Consider the following 22,864-nt stretch of genomic DNA (forward strand, 5'->3'; position numbering starts at 1 on the left):
TGATGACAGTTATCAATCCTTCTGTACCGTCTGCTGCTTTCATGGGTGCTCCTGGCTGGCCTCGCTGAGGTTGGCCAGGGGCGCATGGACAAAAATGGGAATGACTCCCCAGGTCATTCCCTTCTTTATGTTTTGTCTAAAAATAGTGTCCTGCCTAGAATATGGGGCAAGTCTAGAGAACCAGAGAGCACAGCCGCTCCGGGTCAGAGCCCCAGATATCCTGCAGAAATGATGAGCTGCATGCCATTCTAGGGGGTGCCCCTGCAACAACCCCACCCATTGCTTCCCTCCTCTCATACCCCTCCTGGGCTACTGTGGCAGTGTCCCTCCATTTGTGATATGAAGTAATAAAGAATGCAGGAATAAGAAACACCTGACTTTTTAGTGAGATAAAATGAGGGGGAGGCAGTCTCCCACTGCTATTATAGTCCAGGCAGTACAGAATCTTCATTAGACATGAAGGGGGGGAGTGAGGAGCTGAGCCCCCAGTTGCTATGATGACGGTTTTCAATCCTTTTGCACCGTCTGCCGGGAACGACCAGGAGTCATTCCCATTTTTGCCCAGGTGCCCCCGGCCAACCTCACCAAGGCCATCCAGGAGCACTCACGGGATGTTGACGGTTTCCAAGCCTTTTATACCATCTACCATCAGGAAAGGAAGGGGAGGGGATGCTGCTGTTCAGCACCGTGTCTACCAGCAGCATGCAGTAGACATACGGTGACATTGAAAAAAGGCGAGAAATGATTTGTTTCCCTTTTCTTTCACAGGGGGAGGGAAGAAAGGCGGTAAATTAACTGCATATACCCTGAACCACCTGGGACAATGCTTTTGACCCTTCAGGCATTGGGAGCTCAGCCAGGAATGCAAATGCTTTTTGGAGACTGGCAGGGACTTGTGGGATAGCTGGAGTCCTCAGTCCCCTCCTCCCTCCCTCCATGAGCATCCATTTGATTCTTTGGCTTTCCGTTACGCTTGTCACGCAGCACTGTGGTGAGTCCCTGCTGTGGCCTCTGTCTGGAGATTTTTTTCAAATCCTTTGGCATTTCGACTTCATGAATGGAGCTCTGATGGAACAGATTTGTCTCCCCATAAAGCGATCAGATCCAGTATCTCCCATACAGTCCGTGCTGATCAGCGCTCCATGCTGGGCAAACAGGAAATGAAATTCAAAAGTTCGCGGGGCTTTTTCTGTCTACCTGGCCAGTGCATCCGACTGCAGATTGCTGTCTAGAGCGGTCACAATGGTGCAGTGTGGGAGAGCTCCTGGAGGCCAATACCGTCCAAATGCGGCCACGCTAACCCTAATCCGAAATGGCAATACCGATTTGAGTGCTACTCCCCTCTTTGGGGAGGAGTACAGAAATCAGTTTAAAGAGCCGTTTATATCGATATAAAGGGCTTCGTTGTGTGGACGGGTGCAGGGTTAATTCAGTTTAACACTGCTAAATTCGGTGTAAACGCGTAGTGAAGACCACGCCTTACTGACCCTTGGATCTCTAGGCTCCAAGCCTTGGCAAAACAGTGATGTAACTTGGGCTGGAACCTGGAAGTATGCCGTTGTCTTATAATTGCCCCCAAAGTGTGTGTTTTATCTAGAGCCATGCTGTTGCTTTTCTGCCTCTTTTTTCCCCCAACAGTCCACTATTGAGTTTAGACAGGACATTCATAAGATGTGAAAGTCTAATTGCCCTATATGTGGTAACTTTATCTCACTTACCATGTCACATATAATATTACATTGCAGCTCCATGTCTGCCACAGGAAGCTAAAGCCCAATTGCCATTGGAAAGCTGCTGACTCTCTTGTTTACTGTGCAGTAGTAGTGTTTGTTTGCAGATTCAGTGTAATGAAAAACAGCTTCTGGCCAAGCCAGTGTTAATATAATATGTAAATCTGGAATTCACCAAAACTTTTTCTGTGAGCAGTGTGGCACAGTTCTAGGCTCTTGTTCTGAGTCTCAGGCTCGTGCCCAAACCACGGACCATCATTCCTCTGATCAGTAACCAGGCAGTATTTTAAGGGATGTGTCATTACATTGTGAGCTCCGAGTCACAAAGTGAATGACTTGCTATGAAGGCAGCACTGGCTTTGGGTCCTGCTACATTTCAGCTGGGAGAAAAGGGAGCAGGTCCTGTAACCACCAGGAGGATTTCAGGGTGGGGTATCTCAGATCTTGTCAATGGCAAGTGACACAAATACACACTAGTTTCAACTAAGTTTTTAATACTGAATTGAGGTTCATGTGAATTTAAACTGGAATAGCAGAGTTTATGTTAATCTAATATAGCTCTGAGGTGAGAGTGAAACAACTTGTATAATGATCCAGCCTGGAGACCCCAATTAGAGATCAAGGCCATTTATACTAGGCATTATATAAGCACAGAGGGAGAAGTTGGTGTACGTATATTATGAGAGACACACCTGGTGGATACAACACAGAGGGAGCACAAGGTACCAATGAGGTCATTGTATGCGTAATAAGTAGTGTTTACAGCAAAATTGTTTTGCCAGATCTGGTTTCAGGATGATGAGAGAGCCTGCCCTATGGCGAGTTCACTTTGTTCTAATAACACATTTTATCTTGTTTCCTAGAGTCAGGGTAGCCCTGCCCCAATAGTCCCAGCCCCTGCAGGATTCTGGGTAGCTAGAAGAGGCCCAAGCCCCATTCCACCCAGCAAACAGACTCTGAATTCCTCAGAGGAGGAAGTCGATGAACCAAGTGACAATGGTAAGTTCTAAATAATCAAACACACACTTGTGTTCTGATTAATCCAGAGTCTCCATTTTTGTGTATTCCCGTTCAATGTTTGTTTGTTTGTGCAACCTGCGAAAGCAGATTCCTTTAGCTCTGCTGCTGATCCATATTGCCTTACAGTGATGTTCACCGAGTATGCAGATGCCTTCAATTTTTCTCTTGGGAAGCCCAGCTTTAGGGCAAACATCTGTTTCAAGTACTTTGAGGTGTTGCACATGTTCATGCTTCTGTTTTTTATTGCATGGCAAAAGTGTTAAATGAAATGGATTAATAGTTTGCCAGACTAGTACTGATGTGACTCTGCAGGTTTGTAGCAAGACAACTCATTGCTTGAAACATACAACATAGATTCCATTTGATGAAAGTCACTGTGGCCTTTGGTGAAATGGAATAAACTAGTATTTTTATTTTCTTCTGACATTCCTCACAAAGTAGTACATCTAGTTATACTTTGATTTAATTTGTATGTCATTAGTATACTTTTAACAGTAGCCTTGGGTATTAGCATTTACCTTACTGACAAAAAGGAGCATGTCCAAGACACCTTAATCTTTCTAAAAGTGTCAATAGCTCCTTTTTTCATCTATCATGGAAGCCAGGAAGGGCACCCAGTTTAATATCTCTTGATTAAAAATGATTAGTATTAGAGAGTGTACCAGTATAGTTGGTTTCTCATTTTCCTGTCCCTTAATCCTCTCTTAAATGCATTGCCTATTAATTACAGTGTATAAGGAGTAAACGGTGGATTTTTCAGATACTTAATTGTAGATCTCCTATTTATACATAAAACATTTTATAAGTAGTGACTAGAGGATGATAGGAATATAGTGTTACAGATAACTATTGTTTAAAGGATTTTGCATTTAAAATCATTATGGGAATGTAACTCCTTCTGGAGGGCAGTGGGGGGAACAGTCCTGTACAGACTTGTAACACTTGTGGCTTTTTTCTCCATGTGTTCTTTACTTAACTATCTTAACCTTAACTCCTGTTACACAACGGTGTGTCAAGCTATAAACTTAGCAGTATTTTTTCAAATGAATGTAAACAAGGGCCAAATTCTTAGATACATCTAGCTACACTTCGTTCTGCACATCTAGATTCAAATTCGGGTCCTTGGGGACTATAGATGATGGTGTTTGACTTTGGACTACTTCGTTTATGTCACTTGAGCTGTGAAAGCTGACCACGCAATGGTAGATGTTTGTAGGAAAAAAAGGAAACGGTGCAGTGTTAGTGTATCCCATTCTAATATCCTTTTTCTTAAGATGGCTCAATTCACCTTTGCTGGTGTCTGAAATGTAATTCTGCTCTTTTCAGTGTTAGCTTCATTTCAGAAAAAAAAGTTATCCATTTCCTCTTTTCTAGGGGAATTCAATGAAGAATATATGTACACCCCTTCAGGTCAGTAAGAATCGGACTCTCCCATATTACGCACAGTGAATGTAAAACAACAGTTTATGATCTCAAGTTTTTGAAGGATTAGATTTAATGCTCCTGTTTCAATTAATTTTGCCCATGCCCTCCAGATCCAGACTGTGAAACTCCAACAGTATTTAGTTCAGCAGAGACTACAGCAAACTTGGTAAGCTTTAGTCACTGTTTGGATTAGGCTTCCTAGAAACGCGTAACATCCTTCAAAGAAATTGACCCTGGAAGCAAGCTTAGTGTAGATGCTCAGGGGTGGTTTTTAGGAGGAAGGAATAATAGTTCCATTTATATTTCACATTTCTCCAACTCCCCCTTCCTTCCCCCTCCCCCTTCAGCTAGATAGTGAATGCTTGTCTCTGAAAGGGATCGTATTGAAATGAGACCTCATTACAGTATCATTGTAAGGTTGGTCTTAAACACTGTGCACTGATTTAATCAAGTATTTGCACATCCTGGTGGTGGCTTTTACAGTTTGAATTTTATTTGTAGAGTTCTGCTCCATGTCTGTCCTCACACTTTTTTGTGAGGAGAAGGGAGGTAGAAAATCTGTTTTTTGTAAAGCCCTGATTCTTCCCCCTGCTAGTTCTGTTTTTGTATACTACTCTTCAGTCCCACTCCAGTGTATGCTAGCCTTCAGAGACAGGACTGGACCAGACCTTGCCTTTGACATCAATCAGTTTGTTAATGGGCTTGGAGAGGCTACTGTTTAATGAAACAAGGTGTTTTCTCTTCTCTACCTCATGTCCCTGCAGCTTGCTGGTCCACAGATCAGGTAATCAAGTGCAGTTATAGAAGACTACTAATTGTGAACTGGCCTAACTCCAGTTAATTTAGGGTTGTTGTGTTTTTATTTATTTTTTATTCTAAAGCAAACTGCAGGATCTTTGAGTATAGTTTAGAAAATTAAAGAATAAAACTAGAAGACTTGGGTTTCTGGCGCACACCCCCCCCCAGCTCCTTTTCCCCACAAATCTTGTAGCTTTGTGGCTTCTCTCTATTTTAAACACACGGTTTTGCTTTGAAATCTCTTCAGGATGGAGGGACAGGCTCTGTCTCGCCTCAAGATGGAGTTGCTTCATACAACTATTCCCAGAAGGTAATCTCAATCATGGACCATTAAATCACATGTGACAATGAAAAGTTGAAAAATGAATGAAGGAAAACAAAAATGAACTCTTCTTCTGCTATAAAGAGGTGGTCTGCCTACCTGTGTTTACAGGGTGGGGATAAATCTTACTTGCTTTATGATGTAAGTAGTCCCGTTGACTTTGATAGTCCTACTTAAGTCAGCGAGGAAGCAGGATGTGGACTTAACTGCATGAAACTTAGACATCTCTCTCACTCACTCTCTCTCACACACACACACACACACACACACACACTCTCTCTCTCTCTCTCTCTCTCTCTCTCTCTCTCTGTCTGTTGCTGGAATACTTTTAAAAAAATCTCACAGCACTGTAGCTTTGTACTTGATTTAAACACTAGAAGTGAAGTGATATTGGTAATTGCTCAATTGTTTCATGAATTCCTTCAAAATATATGTGAACTCTCAGTATAGCATCCCTGTGTAGTGGATATATTACACTTGTTCATTTAATATTGTAAGCCCTCTCATGGATATGGAGTTTTTTTGTTTAGCATTTTATGATGTAAAATGCCATGTAGAATCCTAGCACAATATAAATATTTATATAATTTAAATAAAAAAACGAGGGGAGGAGGGGTTCTTGATAGCAGACGTTCATTTTTCCATATTCTCTGTAGTATTTTTGGCCTGACTCCTTTATGCTACCCTGAGTATCTCACCCTAAACATATATGAAACTACCAGACCCAGATACAAGTAACTCCTCACTTAAAGTTGTCCCAGTTTCGTTGTTACGTTGCTGATCAATTAGGGAACATGCTTGTTTAAATTTGTGCAATGCTCCCTTCTAACATTGTTTGGCAGCTGCCTGCTTTGTCTACTGCTTGCAGGAAGAGCAGCCTCTTGTAGCTAGCTGGTGGGGGCTTGGAACCAGAGTGACCAGCAGCCCCCTATCAGCTCCCTGCTCTGCTAAGTTCCCTGTGCAGCAGCTGCCTGCAGTTCAGCTGTCCCCCTCTGTCGTGTGCTGCTCCTGCCCTCTGCCTTGGAGCTGCTCCTGGAGACTCCTGCTTGCTGGGGTGGGGTGGGGAGGGAAGGAAGAGGAGGGCCTAATGTCAGAGTGCCCCCCCCCCCCCCGCACACCCTGTCTTCCATAGAGCAGGGCTCAGGATAGAGGGAACTTGCAGCAGCTGCCTCTCAGTAAGATGATCTCATTAACAAGGCAGTGTACTTAAGGGAAATGTGCATATCTCCCTCCATTCCTGCTGCCTTGCAGAGTGAGTGAGTTAACCCTTGAGGGCTCAGCCAATTGCTAGTTCATCATTTAGCAGTAAGGGAAGTATCCCATCCTCTGACTCCTCCATCTCAACCAAGCTTCAAAATCATCATCATGGTGTACCAGTATTAAATTTTGTTTAAAACATATACTCTGTGTGTGTGTAAAGAATTAACAAAAATGAGGAGGTTAGGTTCCAGGGAAATTTTTCTCACCAGACATATCTATATATATCTGGTGAGAAAAATTTCCCTGGAACCTAACCTAACCTCATTTACATTAATTCTTATGGGGAAATTGGATTTGCTTAACATCGTTTTGCTTTGAGTTACATTTTTCAGGAATGTAACTACAACGTTAAGTGAGGTGTTACTGTAGTATTTCAAAGACATGCCTGGGGTCTTTTTAAATCAAAGTTGACAGTGTATTGAAAACTCTCCTGGCTCTTTTGCAGGTGATGGTGAATTCTGCAGTGATCTCAACCTCCTCTTGTGTTAGTAATGCTCCAGCAACAGTCTTTTCCTCCAGCACGGCAGCAGCCACTCAAGCCAATGTTACCACATCCATTCCCCCACAGACTGCAGTGCAGCCCATCTTGGTATCCCCTTCTTATGCTGGAAGGCCAGGTAGAGTGTTGGATACAAAACCATAAATTTCAAGTTCTACTTCTGTTCTTTCTCAGGGTATGTCTACACTATGGGATTATTCCGATTTTACATAAACCAGTTCTATAAAACAGATTGTATGAAGTCGAGTGCACGCAGCCACACTAAGCACATTAATTCGGCGGTGTGTGTCCATGGTCCGAGGCTAGCGTTGATTTCTGGAGCGTTGCACTGTGGGTAGCTATTCCGTAGCTATCCCATAGTTACCCCAGTCTCCCCCGCCCCTTAGAATTCTGGGTTGAGAGCCCAGTGGCTGATGGGGCAAAACTCATTGTCGCGGGTGGTTCTGGGTAAATGTCGTCAGTCATTCCTTTCTCCGGGAAAGCAACGGCAGACAATCATTTCGCGCCCTTTTTCCCTGGATTGCCCTGGCAGACACCATAGCATGGCAACCATGGAGCCCCGTTCAGCTTTTTTTTTTTTTTTTTAACAGTCACCGTATGTGTACTTGATGCCGTGGACTGAGGCAATACTCCAGCGCTACACAGCAGCATTAATTTGCTTTTGCATGATAGGAGAGACAGTTACCAGTCGTTCTGTACCGTCTGCTGCCTGTGTAAATTGGCAATGAGATGACGGTTATCTGTCCTTCTGTACTGTCTGCTGCTATCATGGGTGCCCCGGCTGAGATCGGCCGGGGGCGCAAAGGCAAAACTGGGAATGACTCCCCGAGTCAATCCCTCCTTTACGGTTTCTAAAAATAGTCAGTCCTGCCTAGAATATGGGGCAAATGTACTAGAGAAGCAGTGTATCAGAGAGCACAGCTGCTCCATGTCAGATCCCACAGAAATGATGAACTACATGCCATTCACGAGGGGTGCCCCTGCAACAACTCCACCCGTTGCTTCCCTCTTCCCCCAACCTTCCTTGGCTACCGTGGCAGTGTCCCCCTCATTTGTGTCATGAAGTTATAAAGAATGCAGGGAGAAGAAACAGTGACTTGTTAGTGAGATAAAATGAGGGGGAGGCAGCCTTCCGGTGCTATGACAGTCCAGGCAGGACATTAAGCCGTGCGGAGGAGAGGAGCCCAGCATCCCGCTGCTATGATAGTCCAGGCAGTACAGAATCTTTTCTTTACACAGGAAAGGGAGGGGTCTGATGGAGCTCAGCCCCCAGTTGCTATGATGAGGACGGTTACCAGCCGTTCTGTCCCATCTACTGGGAATGACCAGGAATCATTCCTATTTTTACCCAGGCACCCCTGGCCGACCTCACCTGAGGCAAGCCAGGAGCACTCACGGGCTGATGGTGATGACGGATAGCAGTCATATTGTACCGTCTGCCGCCAGGGAGGGGAGAGGAGCGGCAGACGGTCACTGCTGCAGCATCGCGTCTACCAGCAGCATTCAGTAGACATAGGGTGACATTGAAAGAAGTCAAGAAACGATTTCTTTCCCTTTTCTTTCACGTGGGGCGGGGGAGTAAATTGACGAGCTATTCCCTGAACCATGCCAGACAATGTTTGAACCTACAGGCATTGGGAGTTCAGCCAAGAATGCAAATACTTTTCGGAGACTGCTGGGGACTTTGGGATAGCTGGAGTCCTCAGTACCCCCTCCCTCCGTCCCTCCCTCCATGAGCATCCATTTGAGTCTCTGGCTTCCCGTTAGCTTGTCATGCAGCACTATGTAGCCTGTAGATTTTTTTTTTTTTTCCCCAAACGCTTTGGCATTTCGTCTTCTGTAACGGAGCTCTGATAGAACAGATTTGTTTCCCCATACAGCTATCAGATCCAGTATCTCCCGTACGGTCCATGCTGGAGCTCTTTTTGGATTTGGGACTGCATTGCCACCCGTGCTGATCAGAGCGCCACGCTGGGCAAACAGGAAATGAAAATCAAAATTTCGCCGGGCTTTTCCTGTTTACCTGGCCACTGCATCCAAGTTCAGATTACTGTCCAGAGCGGTCACAGTGGTGCACTGTGGGATACCGCCCGGAGGCCAATACCGTTGATTTGCGGCCACACTAACCCTAATCCGATATGGTAATACCGATTTTAGCGCTACTCCTCTCGTCGGGAAGGAGTACAGAAATCGGTTTAAAGAGCCCTTTATATAGATGTAAAGGCCTCGTAGTGTGGACGGGTGCAGGGTTAAATTGGTTTAACGCTGCTAAAATCGGTTTAAATGTGTAGTGTAGACCAGGCCTGACTTCTCCCCTCTCGCCACCCAGAGTACACATTGAGTTCTTTGAGGTATTTCCATAGAATGTGGTTCACTTCGCTATGAATCTTTATTACCCTCACTGCTGACTTTCCTCATATGGATCACGTTTTGGAGGGAACACTGATAAGCAAGGTTTTACATCTTCTTGGAGTCCCCCTTCAGCAGAAAAAAATATAGATGGTTCCCTAACTTGCATAGGAACTGCACCCATCTAGTCTGGTATCCTGTCCTGGACAGTAGCTGGTTCCAGATGTAGGTTAATTTGCCCCCAGCATCAGGTCCCATCCTTGTCTCTATTAGAGATTGGCTTCAGCCCTGAAGCACGAAGTTTAATATTGTTGCCTCTTAGCACAAGTGTTTAGCCAATATGCAAGGCCTTGCTGGGTTACTGCTGTAAGGAGTTGAAATTGGTGACATGAGTCAGTTATTTCTTCGTTGCAATCTCTATTTACAAAGCATGTACACAATGTCCTGTTTCCCTGAATACAGTAGGAACAAAGCTGACACTTTGCATGCTCACAATTTCCAAACCTACCTTGCCAGCCAAGCAGCTCTGTCTCTGCTCCCCACAACTGCATCTCTGGATTCCTGCTCACTTCTCATTTTTCTGCCTCGTACACATAGCTGCAACCAGTTAATTTCTCGGTCACTATATTTGGAATCAATCCCTGGGGAAATCCCTCAGCCTACATGAGTTAGCTACTCATTGGGCTAGTACCTCGAGGTGGCTTCCATTGTCTCCAGCTACCTAACTCCATAAAGGAGCTTAATTGCTTTTTCCATTTAGCCTGAATGAAGGCTGGCTGGCATACCCATCAGCATTAACGTGGTCTCTGATTGCCTTGTAGATCAAGCAAATGCTTGATAGCAGCCATCAGCAACTTCCAATGTAACAATATCCCATCCAAAGCTTTTATTATCATCATTCTGGATATTTTGATATCCATTTAAATGTCTAATCCCTTTTTGAACCTGGCTACTTCTTTGCCTCAGTGACTTTCTCTGGCAGTGAGTTCCACAGCCTGACTATACATTGTGTGACGACCTATTTCGTTTTTGTCCGTTTTAAATGTGTCACCTTTACCTTTTGTCCCTCCCCTCCCCCTTAATTTATGAGACAAGGACAACAGAAGTTCCTTAGCTACATTCTTTAGATCATTATTTTATATAGAGTGCATTAATTGTATCCACTCTGTCACCTACTTTCTGTGATAAACAAGGAGAATCTCTTTTCAGTCTCTTCATATGAGAGTTTTTCCATGCTCTCAAATTTCTGTATTCTCTAATTTCATTCACCTTCCATGGATTCTAACTTTTGCTCTATTCTCATTCCTTTTCCCCTCTCCCATACTAACCGTCGCAATTCATACTCTTTTTTGTTTTGTGTGTGGTGTTTTTTACATTATGGTTTACTTTATGTGATCACTGCATGCTTGCAGTTATGATTAACATTGCATTGTGTGGGTTAGCCACTTGGTGGTGTTACAAATAAACGTATGCAAACAAATATACTTTTTGTTTCAAGGGGCATGGGCCACTTGGAATCTAGTCAGTTTAAAAAAGCATATACAGTAGTTTCAACTACTACCCCTACCCTGAACCTTGTAGTCATTTTTTGTGAGTTTCATAGTCACGCTTCCCTAACTCTTTAAAAAACGATTGCTTATTCCATCCTTTGTGGCTGTGGGGAAACTAACTAACTACAGTAACTGACTGTGCAGGGGAAGAAGTGACGCTGACTATACACAAAGGCTCACATCCTTAAAGGTATTTAGGCACCTAACTTCCATTAGGAAGCCTTCAAATGCACAAAATAAACTGCAGAAATTTTTTTTTTATTAAGTTGTTTGAGTTAGTCATGTCTCTTGTCTTGACTGTAATAAGAGTAGGTAATACATTTCAACAGGGCTGCCCAGAGGATTCAGGGGACCTAGGGTCTTTGGGGGTGGGGGCTCTGCTTCCACGGTAATTTGGTGGCGGGGGGTCCTTCCACTCCGGGACCCGCTGCCGAAGTGCCCTGAAGACCCGCGGTGGGGCCCCCAGCCACCGAATTGCTGCCAAAGACCCGGCACTTCGGTGGGTCCCGCTTCAGTGGTAATTTGGCGGTGGGGGGTCCTTCCACCCCGGAGCGGAAGGACCGCCCGCTACCGAAGACCCAGAGCGGAAGAAACTGCTCCAGGGTCCCTGAGAAACTCTCATGAGGGCCCCTGCAGGGCCTGGGGCAAATTGCCCCACTTGCTCCCTGCCCCCCCTCACCCCCAGGTGGCCCTGCATTTCAAACCAAAGTGAATTTAACTACGCAAACCATAAGACAAAAGGGAGATTTTAAAAAATCCCAAAGACGTTTTTAATTTGTCCAGAAGGAATGCTAAATCCTTAGAACAAAAGCTGATAACTATACATTTAGGGCATGATGGCAGTTCGTACAAAATGCACTGGCTAGTAGCTCACTTGTTTTAAAACTGTTGAAAATCTGACTTGAGACTGTGAATTTATTTTATTTTATTTTTTTACATAATAGTGATTCCATCAGTGCCATACCCATATCATGCAGCTCCCCCTCCACCTCCCCCTGTCAGCGAGGTGGGAGATAGTGGCAGCATTCCTCCGCCTTACTCCTGCGATCCCAGCGGCAGTGATCTACCTCGAGGTAAGAGGGATGCATTCTCTAACACTGTGCTCTTTTCCTTGCATCAGCTGGCGCTCTCCTGATTTGGAAACCACTGCTGTAGGATATACAGTCTCTTTTTATGCACAAGATCACTTTTTTTTTTTTTTTAAATTTAAGTGCAATCCAGGATCTACCCCACCCCGTCCTGAGCCCTGACCCGCTCACTCCATTCTCCTTCTCCCCCACCACTCTCCAGTTGCTCGCTCTCTCTCCCATCCTAACTCACTTTCACTGGGCTGGGGCAGGAGATTGGGGTTTGGGAGGAGGTGCGGGTTTTGGGCTGGGGCTGAGGGGGTTGGAGTGTGGGAGGGAGCTCTAGAGTGGGCCTGGGGCATGGGGTTGGGGTGCAGGAGGGGGTTTGGGGTGCTGGCTCTGGGCGGGGGCTCAGGGCCGGGATGGCGGTCAGGGTGCTGGTTCCAGTACGGGGCTGGGGGTTGGGATATGGGCTCCCGCCAGGCAGTACTTTCCTCAGGCAGTGCCTGGTCACCAGCGCAGTGAGCTAAGTAAGGCATGCTTCCTGCCTGCCCCAGACCCACGCTGCTCTTGGAAGGGGCCAGTGTGCCCCAGTGAACCCTGAGGGGTGGGGGGCACGTGGCTCCGCGCACTGCTTCTCTATGTAGGCACCACCACCACAGCTCCCATTGGCCACAGTTCCTCATTCCTGGTCAATGGGAGCTGTGGGGGCAGTCCTTGCAGGGAAGAGCAGTGTGTGGACACTCCTGTCCTCTCACTCCCCCCCACCCCCACCCAGGGCTGCAGGGGCATGCAGCTGGGGTAGGCAGGGAGCCTGCCTTAGTGGCAGTGCTACCAGAGATCACGATCAACTGGGAGAGTTTCCAGGATCGACCAGTTGGTGACCGCTGTCCTACAACAAGCTTAACAGAGAATACCTGTAGTGAGGAGAACACAGCTCAGTACAAATGATGCAGAGGAGATGGGAATATTAAGGTTGTTTATGGGGTTGGGATATGCTTAATTTCACAATTTGGAAAGAAGCTTGTGAAGAGGTCTCAGGAGTGTGTTATGGAAGATTCAGCAAAGTAATTAACTTGTGGAGAAATAATGGGAAGCCCAGAGTTGTTTCAGCTGAGAGAGTCTCTTTCTGTTGTGATTTTTGTTCTTGTTCCACATAAGAAGCCAGTGAAGAATAAATTGCTGTCAAAATTATGGCAGGAACAATTAAAGAACAATATAGGGGAAATTCTGGCCTCATCAGTGTGACTTTTGCCATTGTCTTTAGTGGAGCCCAGATTTCAACCTATGGCTTTATCAACTGGAGTATATGCTTCCCAGTATGCAGTATGTTCATGTTCCTGTCCCTGTCCCTGATTATACTGATGTCTTTTTTTAATATTTGAAACTCTCTACCGGTAGTAAACATGAAGAGAACATAAAGTTTGGCATCAGCCTTCAAGTTTTAGGCAGTGGTCTGCATTTTCTGGCTTCATCTCTTAAGTGGTAATGGCACAGCAGACTGATGTAAATCTGTCTTGAATTTCCATTAACTATGTGAGATCACATTATACTGAGCAGTTTGGTAAATGACATACAAAATACTCTTTATGTTTGGAGTTAGTACCTAATAAATATCTCTATGCCTCTCAAAACAAAGTCAGAGATACATAATTCAAGAGAGCTTTGCTTGCTAATCCAATGAATGGCCTGCCCTCAATCTCTGGCATTGGCAAAATGCCTCACAGTCCTATTACCCAAGGTGTGAGAGCAATGGCAAGTTGTTCAGCATACATGGAAATCCTCTGGATGTCCATCTGTGCTATATACAGTATACCATGTGGAGCTACATTTGGAGGCTAATGAAGCTGATGATGATGAGCTGAGACACAATGTGTTTTGTCAAAGAATTCTTTGACCATCGGAGTATATAGGCTGGGCAGTTTATTTAAACTCCTCCCTCTTCTCTTACTCTTTTACATGATCCTTCCATAACGTCCTGCCTTGTCTTGATTTGGGCTGCACAGAGGTTAAGCCTTCAGAGGAAGGGACTAGAGAAGAAAAATCTGTCAATCAAACTGCCTATCTTTTTGATACAGACCAGCTGGTATAAAGAACATAGGCTGGAGCAAGCTAGAGCTCTGTGTAAAATGCAGGCACATGGGAGAAGAGTGTGACTTGAATTATGGCTACAGCTCTAAGTATGCTGGTACTGCAGCATGTTCAATAGCTACAGCTATTTCTGCCTTCTCTGACTGGCAGTGAGCACGGAGGGGAGGCTATTTTTGGCAGTAATGAAGCTAGGCTAGTGGTGAGCCAGGGTGTTCTCTAAAGAGCAATAGTGTGAGTTAGCTAGCAGCTTTGGGGGTGTGTGTGTTTTGGTTTTTTTTATTCTAATAGAAAATTTCTGCTCATGGGTTGGTGTCCTCCATTTTTTCTGCTAGATTTTTAATAAATACACTGGGAGCCTGGGATATGTTACATCTATGGCTACCTTGGTAACATTCCTCTGATACAGGCAAGGACAATAGTATAGGCTTATACCACTGAACAAGTTCAACAGTGTCCAATTCTATCTCTGCTTCCATTGAGGTTTTGGTAGGGAAAGCCATGGTGCTGCACCCAGATCTATCTTTGCATTGTATTGAACAATCTAATGTTGTTCAGGTCACACAGCTTCTTGTGTCTGCAGCTTCTTCCAGCTGTCCTTGAATTTTGAGTACTTTACATCAGAAATTCTGCCACTTTGGTCTCTACTAGAGAGACCTCCCTCTGTGAAAACTGAGAGCTGAAGGTGAACTGGCAGGAAACGTGGCCTTCGTATTACTTATCTCAACATATTGCTGTCTAGGGAAGCAACTTAATTTTTTAGGTGGTTTTCCCAATCTGGCAGCTGCTTTTGACAGTGAAATAGACCTAGGGGAAGGAGTCTGCTTTAGGCAATTGTCAGGAGTGGCTCTTTCATCTTGAAAGAGGTGTTAATATAATGTTCTCCTGGTTCTTGCATTCAGGCCCCATTCTAGTGCACTGGGACCTTCAGGCCACTTGACCATATAATATACTTTTTTTTTTCTGAGCTGTCCTTTGCAGCAGTTTGCCAAGTGTTGAGCAGTCATGCTGCCACATTTTGCAATGTTCATGTTCTACAGTCTGGAGTGGCTGCCTCTTGGACAGGTGCCCTCTGAGGTCCTGTTTTCACATCTTACAGTCTTGAATTTCAACTTTTCGTTTGCTTTGTCCTTTTGCAGTACATTGCAGAATCCAGCCCATGCTTGTTGTGTCCTTTAACTCCCATTGAAGAAAAAAGGAATTGAGGGTTAAGGGTTTTCAGCACCTTCTAGAATCAAGTGTTAAGTGTGCAGAAGAGAATCTGGAGCAGACATGAGCTGAAGACCTTTTCCATAGAGGGCCAGCAGTTCTGTATTTACCTCCCAGTTAAACCACTCCACAGAATTCTTTGACTTCCTTTTGGGAAAAGGCTCCGACCTCTCTTTTTTTTTTTTTTTTAATAGTGTCTAGTATGGATTTTAGGGGGAAGACTAGCAATGAGTCCTATGTAGTATTAATATTAAGTATTGTGGTAAGTGGGCATGTTGCCTTAGTTTATAATGGTTATGAAGCTTTCATTTAGGCATCCATAGACCTGTGAGCAGGGGATGTCACAAATATTATATCGGTGCAGCAGTGCCTTTTATATTTAAGCTTGTGTCACAGCTTCTGTTTATAGGTCAAGCTTTCTAAGTCCTCCAAAGTGGACATGCTTAGTTGGAGTCACTTGAATTTGGTATGCCCCTGGAGGGTGCAGGGCAGCGTAGGGGACCCAAATTTGAAGCCATTGGAGCCAGGGGTTCCAGAGAGACGTCTTCCCAAAATAGTTGTTTTAAAACAGGTTATACGTGGGGTGTGTTTTGATTATTTATTTGCACAGGGCTGGAGATCAAACTATTGATACGACGTAAGTGAAAATGGTTTCAATCTTTCAAATTTTACTCAGTACTGTGCATGGCACCCACTAAATCTTTGGATAACCCAAATTGAGAGCAGTATTTAATAAAACATCTATTTTTTTCTTTTTAAATTTACACTATGCATGAACCCATAGAGAAAAATGGCTAGAGGGTTTCCATTCTCACCATCATTTTATATGCTCTAAAGCTTGACTCTTGTAAGTACCTTAAAATTTGAGCTAATCGGATTGCCTTGAAATTTGGTGTGCCTCTATGGCAGTAGCATTCCTGATTCAAATTTGGGGTCATTGAACCCAGGCGTTCCCAAAGAACGTATTTCTTCTGCTGCCTTGCATTGAGTGATCTGACTGAATCAGACCTGATATCTGTTTAACTTTTCCTTAGTTAATTGAAGGGTGAGTTGATTACAAGCACCCACCAAAGACAGAGTTCTGAACTGAGGGCTTGGCTACACTGGAGAGTTGGAGCGCTGGTGGTGGGTTTACGGTGCTGCAACTTAGTAACTGTTCACACCTGCAAGGCACATCCAGCGCTGCAATTCCCTGGCTGCAGCCTTGGCTGTACACCTGGTCTGCTTGGGGTGTAACGATTGCAGCACTGGTGATGCAGCGCTGGTCATCAAGTGTGGCCACCAAAAGTGCTGTTATTGGCCTCCAGGGTATTAGGAGGTATCCCAGAATGCCTGCTCACAACAAACCAGAAGAATGGCTGAACTCCAAGCTCCCCCGAGCTGCTTATCTAAAAAACAAACACAGCTCCTGTTCGCTCTAACGAGCGAGCAGAGGCAGGCAGGGGAATTGCTTTGGAAGGTTCACAGCTGTTTGCTTGAAGAGAGAAGTTACACGGCAGAGGGGGAGGGGGAAGTCCGTGTTGAGCAGCTGCTTATGTGGTCTGAAGGCTATTTAGGAGTGCATAATTTGCATTTAGTGAATAAGAGAGGGGTGGAGGAAGGGCTCAAAACTTTTAAATTGATTGCAGGTTGGTGATGTGTGTGTTCCAGTCCTTAGAACTTGCAAGGCAGGGAGCTGACAGATCCAAAAATCCCCTCTCTCTCTCTCTCTCTCTCTCTCTCTCTCTCTCTCTCTCTCTTCCCCCCCCACATTCCCCCTAACCCACCTCTTTTGAAAAGCACATTGCAGCCACTTGAACGCTGGGATAGCTGCCCACAATGCACCACTCCCAACAGCGCTGCAAATGTGATCACACTGCAGCGCTGGTAGCTGTCAGTGTGGCCACACTGCAGCGCTTTCCCTACACAGTTGTACGAAGACAGCTGCAACTCCCAGCGCTGTACAACTGTAAGTGTAGCCATACCCTGAGTGACCGGAGGTTGCTACAGTTTGAGTTGTGGGTGGCAACTTGAGTTTAAGGGGAATATAATCAAAGGATTTTGGGGAGTGGGGTGGAAATTTGACGGTGAATTCTTCCTGTGAATTGTGAAAGTTTCTAGGTGGGTTGTGGTTTTTCAGGGTGTTTTTTTTGTGTGTAGACTTAGATCAAACTGTTGATGTGATGTGGGTCAGAATGGTCTCAGCCCATTAGTTTTTACCCAGGATAGTGTATGGCAGCCACTGAGTCTTTGGAAGGCCCAAACTGTGAACAGCATTTAGGAACATGTTCACTTCACCTACATAAACGTGCAGCCTGGAAGGATTATAGTGCATATGCACCAACGGTAAGGGGTTTCTAAGCAGCCACTTTATGGTTTCCTGGGAAGTTTGAGGGAATATGCAGATACCACTGCCCTTGCTGAGCACCCTGTCACTGATGTTTCTAGTCAGAACCTTTCTACACCTGTGCAATAAAGGTTTAATAACTCATGTTGCTTGCTACAGGTTGTCTGTTATATTACAGCGTGTTTTTATTTTGAAGAGGTTTACTGTGAACACAGCAAAATAGCTTCTAGTCTAACCAAAGTTCTTGTTGTTGGGAACAATAGAGCTAGAGACAGGATTTTGTGTGGTCGGGGTGGAGAATGGGACGAGGGAAAGGGCTTACAGCTGCAATATGCATGGGTGAGAGGCAGCTCTTTGGTTTTGAGAACATCTGTATTTTACTAGCCCTGGGGTATATGGAGAGGTGGCTAATTTATTTTTGAGGCAGATGAATGTGGTGTTTCCAAAGACATGTCATGTGGAAGTTTGGAACTGACGGCCTTAGTACTTTAATTGCTGAGGGAAAAGAAATGCATGTAGTGCCAAGATTGCCAACTTACAAATTCTAGATGGTTCCAGGGTCACGAGGATGCAGGAGAGTGAAGAGTACCCCCTTGAAGTGGGGCTTGCTGACTACAGGCTGCTTTGGCTTGGTATGCAAGTTGTAGGGCCTGATACAGACACTACCTAAATGACGATTAACTCTTGTCTGTAACATCTTGTTCTCAAAAAAAAAAAAAAAAAACACACCCTAGGAAATTCAGTGGCAAAAAACGATGTTAATGAAGAGTTAATATTGGTTGGCATGTCATCCATTTGCAGAACACTAAATTGAGCAAAACTCAAAAGTCGGAAAACCAGGAAAGGTGCAGTTAAGGTGGCTCTTGTAACCTTAACTCTTCCCTCTTTCAGCAGTGCCCCAATACATCCTGCTAACACACACACCTTTACTCTGCCAACCCCACAGTTGCTGAAATGAACAAACTCCTCACTTCCCTTTACAGCTTATTCAGTCTCATCCACGGAATTCCATCTAGCACTATTAAAGGACAAAACAGAAAAAATCTGGTTTTGCTCTATTTATTTTTGTTTAAAGCTTGACTGAACAGATGTGCATGTGACAAATGTTCCTCTTGGTGTGGTTTGGTAGTCACTGCAAGAGTCAGTGGCCCAAGCCATGCGCATGTATTCTTTAATGGCCGTTTCATACATGCACATCTCTTTCTGAACGTTCAGAATCTGTTCTGGGTTCCCCTACCCCCAGAGTTAATTTAGGATGCTTGCATGCACACCCTCTTTCTGCATGCACCGTTATATTTATTGAAGTTGTCAAGATCTGGTTATTTTGTGAGTCCTGTGTTTGAGACCGTTTCTCCCTCCCTGCATTAGCATTCCAGACAGATCAGAGCCTCTCAGACTGTACTAGTAAAATTCTTATCCAGAAAACTCTTTCTTGAGGTCTTGAAAGGTGACACTAAATTCTTGGTGACTATTACTGTCTTGTATTTATATATGAAGCTCACTAGCCTCACTGCTGCTCTGTTTGGCGGGTGTCACACTGTGGCTATATTTCAATGATTATTCTGGTTTCTATAAACTTAAAGCACAGTAAACAAAAATAGGCTCCCTTCTGCATTTGCTGCTATTCCAGTGTTCCAGGGACATCACTAGCTTCAGTGTTAGCCTGTCATTTCATTCTTCTAGTGTCTTGTGTTCTATTATCTTCACTATGTAATGGCTGCTCCATTCAGTGCTTAGGATTGATGCTTATCTTGCATACATTTGCATAATAATTGAAAAGCAGATTTTTAATTTACCCTAAATGTAAATGAGTCTGCTAGATACCATAGAGAGAGCATTATGTTGCTTATTATTATGTTGAGTAATATGTTGCTCTTTCAGCATACTTTAATTCTTCAGTAGCGTTATGGTTAACATTGTCACAGCCAAAGCAGTGTCACTAGGATCGCCCTCAGGGCATAAACTCATTGCCTGCAAGGATGGGGAAGAATTCATGCATACATAGAACAGATAACTGGATAGATTATGGTCTGTTTTGAAATGTCCAATAATAAGGGGTGACCATAGTGGGGTTGGTGGAATTGACGATAGAATGGAAAGAAAGATGGTTGTTTTAATTCTTTCTTTTAAAAAAACTAAATATCAATAAAATGAAATCCCAAAGTACAAAATTAAGTGGAGATTTTTAGCCCCATGGTCCTGCCCAAACAGATTTCCACTAATTTCTGAAAATGTGGGAGGTGTAAACTTTTTTCAGTTCACTTTTTGAGATTGGGAACAAACAGTGGTTGACATTTTCTTAAAATAATCAGTAAGGTAATCAAGATATTCACACATGTTTTTAGTGAGTCCATGTGGAGCTTTGCCTCCCTTTCCTCTTTGCCTGTTTTCCTGGATTGTGTATGAAGCACAGAGAAATAGCCTCCTGACTGCTGCAAATCACAATAAACCAAGTGCTATGCAAGTTGGCATGCAGGGAGGAACACTGCAGATCTGAGCTGGTAATACTCTCCTGTTCACACAAAGCATCTGTCCGTTTCAGATAAATGCTACTGCTTTTTTCTTTGCCATATTGCTGTAGAGGGCTGAGAGACTAGAAGGAATTTTCACTTAACTTTAATGCAGGCTGCTAATCTGGAACTAAAGTTACCCATTTCCTTCTCTAACTCTGTGAAATATAGTCAGTGAGACCAGCCAAGAATCTCATGTTTTACTGTGGCTCCTACCCATTTCCAAAACTGCACTGTAGAATTAAAAACTGTGTATTCCTGCCAGAATTGCAAATTTGAATATTCTAGACCATTTCACATTTTGGGAAGAAGAGGTATGTTTCTGAGTTCACAAAGAATAATTGGATTTTTGAACAGTTTTAAAGGTCATCCTCACTTTTGGGATTACTCCTTAGCGTACCATATAATTGCCCAGGACTATATTATTGCCTCCCCGGGAATGAAGCAAATAAATTGGAAAATGGAAGTTGGAAGGGTACAGAAAACTGGATGCATTCTTTCCTTCCAGGGTAGGAGTGTCAGTGTCTGTGTAGAGAGGTAGGTGGCATGCTTTTTTTTTTTTTTTTTTTTTTTTTTTATTGCCTAGAGCTAGAAGACGTGGGGGAATCCTAATTCCAACTCCACAAATCTTGGTACTGTGTGGAATGCTGCCCCACCATGCTCCTTGCAGGTCCCCGCTTCCCTTAACAGCACATATATCTTGGTAGCCCTGCAAATCTTGGTGTTTCAGAGTAACAACTGCAGAGCAGGAATTAATAATGGGTAGAGATAATGTTGTTGGGGGCCTAGTCATACATGCCATAACGTATGCATTTTTGTATGTGTAGTGTGGCTGCAGATGAATTGCTGCTGGTTTCTGATAAGGCAGCTTGCAATGAACTCCTTCCTCCTCTGCATGCTTCCAGACTAGCATTATGCAGTTGTCTTTTCATAGTGAAAATGGAGGGAGCACAGGCCCTTGGAGAAGATGCTTATCAGTCAAATCAGTTTGGGAATGTAGTATTTTAGGGACCTTTTAGTTGTTTGCATTACATTGTGCCACGTTTTGTGAAGCAATTTTCCCCGTATAAGGTCACTTTCTATTTTAAATCCATCTGTGGTGGTAAAAACTTATCAGTAAATAACTGTTGGCAACAAACCTAACCAATCTGTAATTTAGTATCTGCTAATAATATCAGAGAGTGGTTACATCTTTCCATACCTTTTTACTGTGATCAGATATATGATAAATTCTGGATTTCAGCTTTGGTCATTATGATTTATCCATGGTTTTTAACAGATTTTCCTCTGGATATTGTAAAAGTTTACACAGTTATCATAAAATAATCTTATAAATGAGTAAGTGGAATACTATTTTTTTTCTATCTCGGTATGCATGGTTACGCATTCATATTTTGTATGCATAATAAGGAACTTTCACTTCTGCTCCTAGAAAGACAAGGTGGGTGAGGTAACGTATTTTTATTGGACCAACTTCTGTTGGTGAGAGAAGATTTCAAGTTTACGCAGAGCTTCTCTTCAGGTCAGGTCAACACACTCACCTCTGCTGACATTTCATAAGACTCTTGTGTCTAAGATACTGTTTTACAGAAATAAAGTAGCCTACAGCAGAACCCTGCTTATCCAATCTAATTGGGACCAGGGCCAGATTGGATAATCAAAAATCCAGATAAGCCAGAGAATGGGAAAGTACAAAGCTGTATCGCCATCCATTGGCCACAGCAGACATTGCTCCCTTCTGGACCTGTGTGTGCTGGTTGTCCTGTTAACACTGATGGCAGGTCTACGCTATATGGGGTTAAATCAACCTAAGTTATGCAACTCCAGCTACATGAATGGAGTTGACAAAGCTTAAGTCAACTTACTGCGGTGTCTACACCGAGCTGGGTCGATGAGTTTCTCCCATTGACTTACCTTATGCTTCTCGTTCCGGTGGAGTACCGGAGTGGACGGGAGAGTGATCCACAGTCAGTTTAGCAGGTCTTCACTAAACCGCTAAATCCCACCCCACTCCCCCCCGTGGATCAATCACCACACCATCAGTCCACGGTAAGTGTAGACATACCCTAAGAGCCAGGTAATGGAGGGTCAAATAAGTGGGATTCTATTACAATTACCCCCCTTGCCCAAAGAAACAAATTGGTTAATATGGAAAAGCATGAATTGTTAATTTAAATTACAAAGCTTTAGGAAGTTGCTTCCAGCATAAGTTTTAGGTCCACATTTTCAAAAACGACTGTTTCAGGCCTTAATTTTTGATTGTCCAATTTAACAAACTTCAAAAGGCTTTGATTTTCAGAAAGTGTTTCAAAACTGAACCTCTGAAAATCAGGCCCTATTGAGTGCCCAAAATAGCCAGTCACTTCTGGAAGGCTAGGCCATAGTAATTTATCCTTCACTGTATCATTTGTTTTAAGGTTTGTAATGAGAGTTGATGGATTATAGGCATTCTGTGAAGAACATCATTGAGCAAACAATTTATAGCAATACATTAATTTTAGTTTTGGCTTATTAATGTTACTTGTTAATGTATTGTGAATATTTAATCCAGTTTTTATTGTGTAAACAATCTAAGCAGTTTAGCACATGTGCTAACTTCAAGAATATCACCTTTGAAAGTAACTGAGTCAGATTCTGAATTCTGTATTCTAAAAATACCATCAGAAAAAGTAATGCTGTCCAATTGAACAACTTTTTTATTCATTTACGTA

General features: G+C 43.7%; 1 protein-coding gene across 1 annotated transcript in view; it reads left to right on the forward strand.

Annotated features, from left to right (window-relative positions):
- ALG13 (ALG13 UDP-N-acetylglucosaminyltransferase subunit) overlaps positions 1-22,864 on the forward strand; it is a 64,045-nt gene that overhangs the window by 38,176 nt on the left and 3,005 nt on the right. Inside the window, exons 21-28 of the mRNA XM_050965223.1 lie at positions 2,594-2,729; positions 4,125-4,160; positions 4,286-4,340; positions 5,211-5,283; positions 7,001-7,172; positions 8,754-8,764; positions 10,001-10,070; positions 11,898-12,026. Coding sequence (XP_050821180.1) covers positions 2,594-2,729; positions 4,125-4,160; positions 4,286-4,340; positions 5,211-5,283; positions 7,001-7,172; positions 8,754-8,764; positions 10,001-10,070; positions 11,898-12,026 — 682 coding nt within the window. The remainder of the gene's footprint in view (positions 1-2,593; positions 2,730-4,124; positions 4,161-4,285; positions 4,341-5,210; positions 5,284-7,000; positions 7,173-8,753; positions 8,765-10,000; positions 10,071-11,897; positions 12,027-22,864) is intronic.

This window comes from Gopherus flavomarginatus, chromosome 8 (genome assembly GCF_025201925.1).
Source record: "Gopherus flavomarginatus isolate rGopFla2 chromosome 8, rGopFla2.mat.asm, whole genome shotgun sequence".
Taxonomy (NCBI): domain Eukaryota; kingdom Metazoa; phylum Chordata; order Testudines; family Testudinidae; genus Gopherus; species Gopherus flavomarginatus.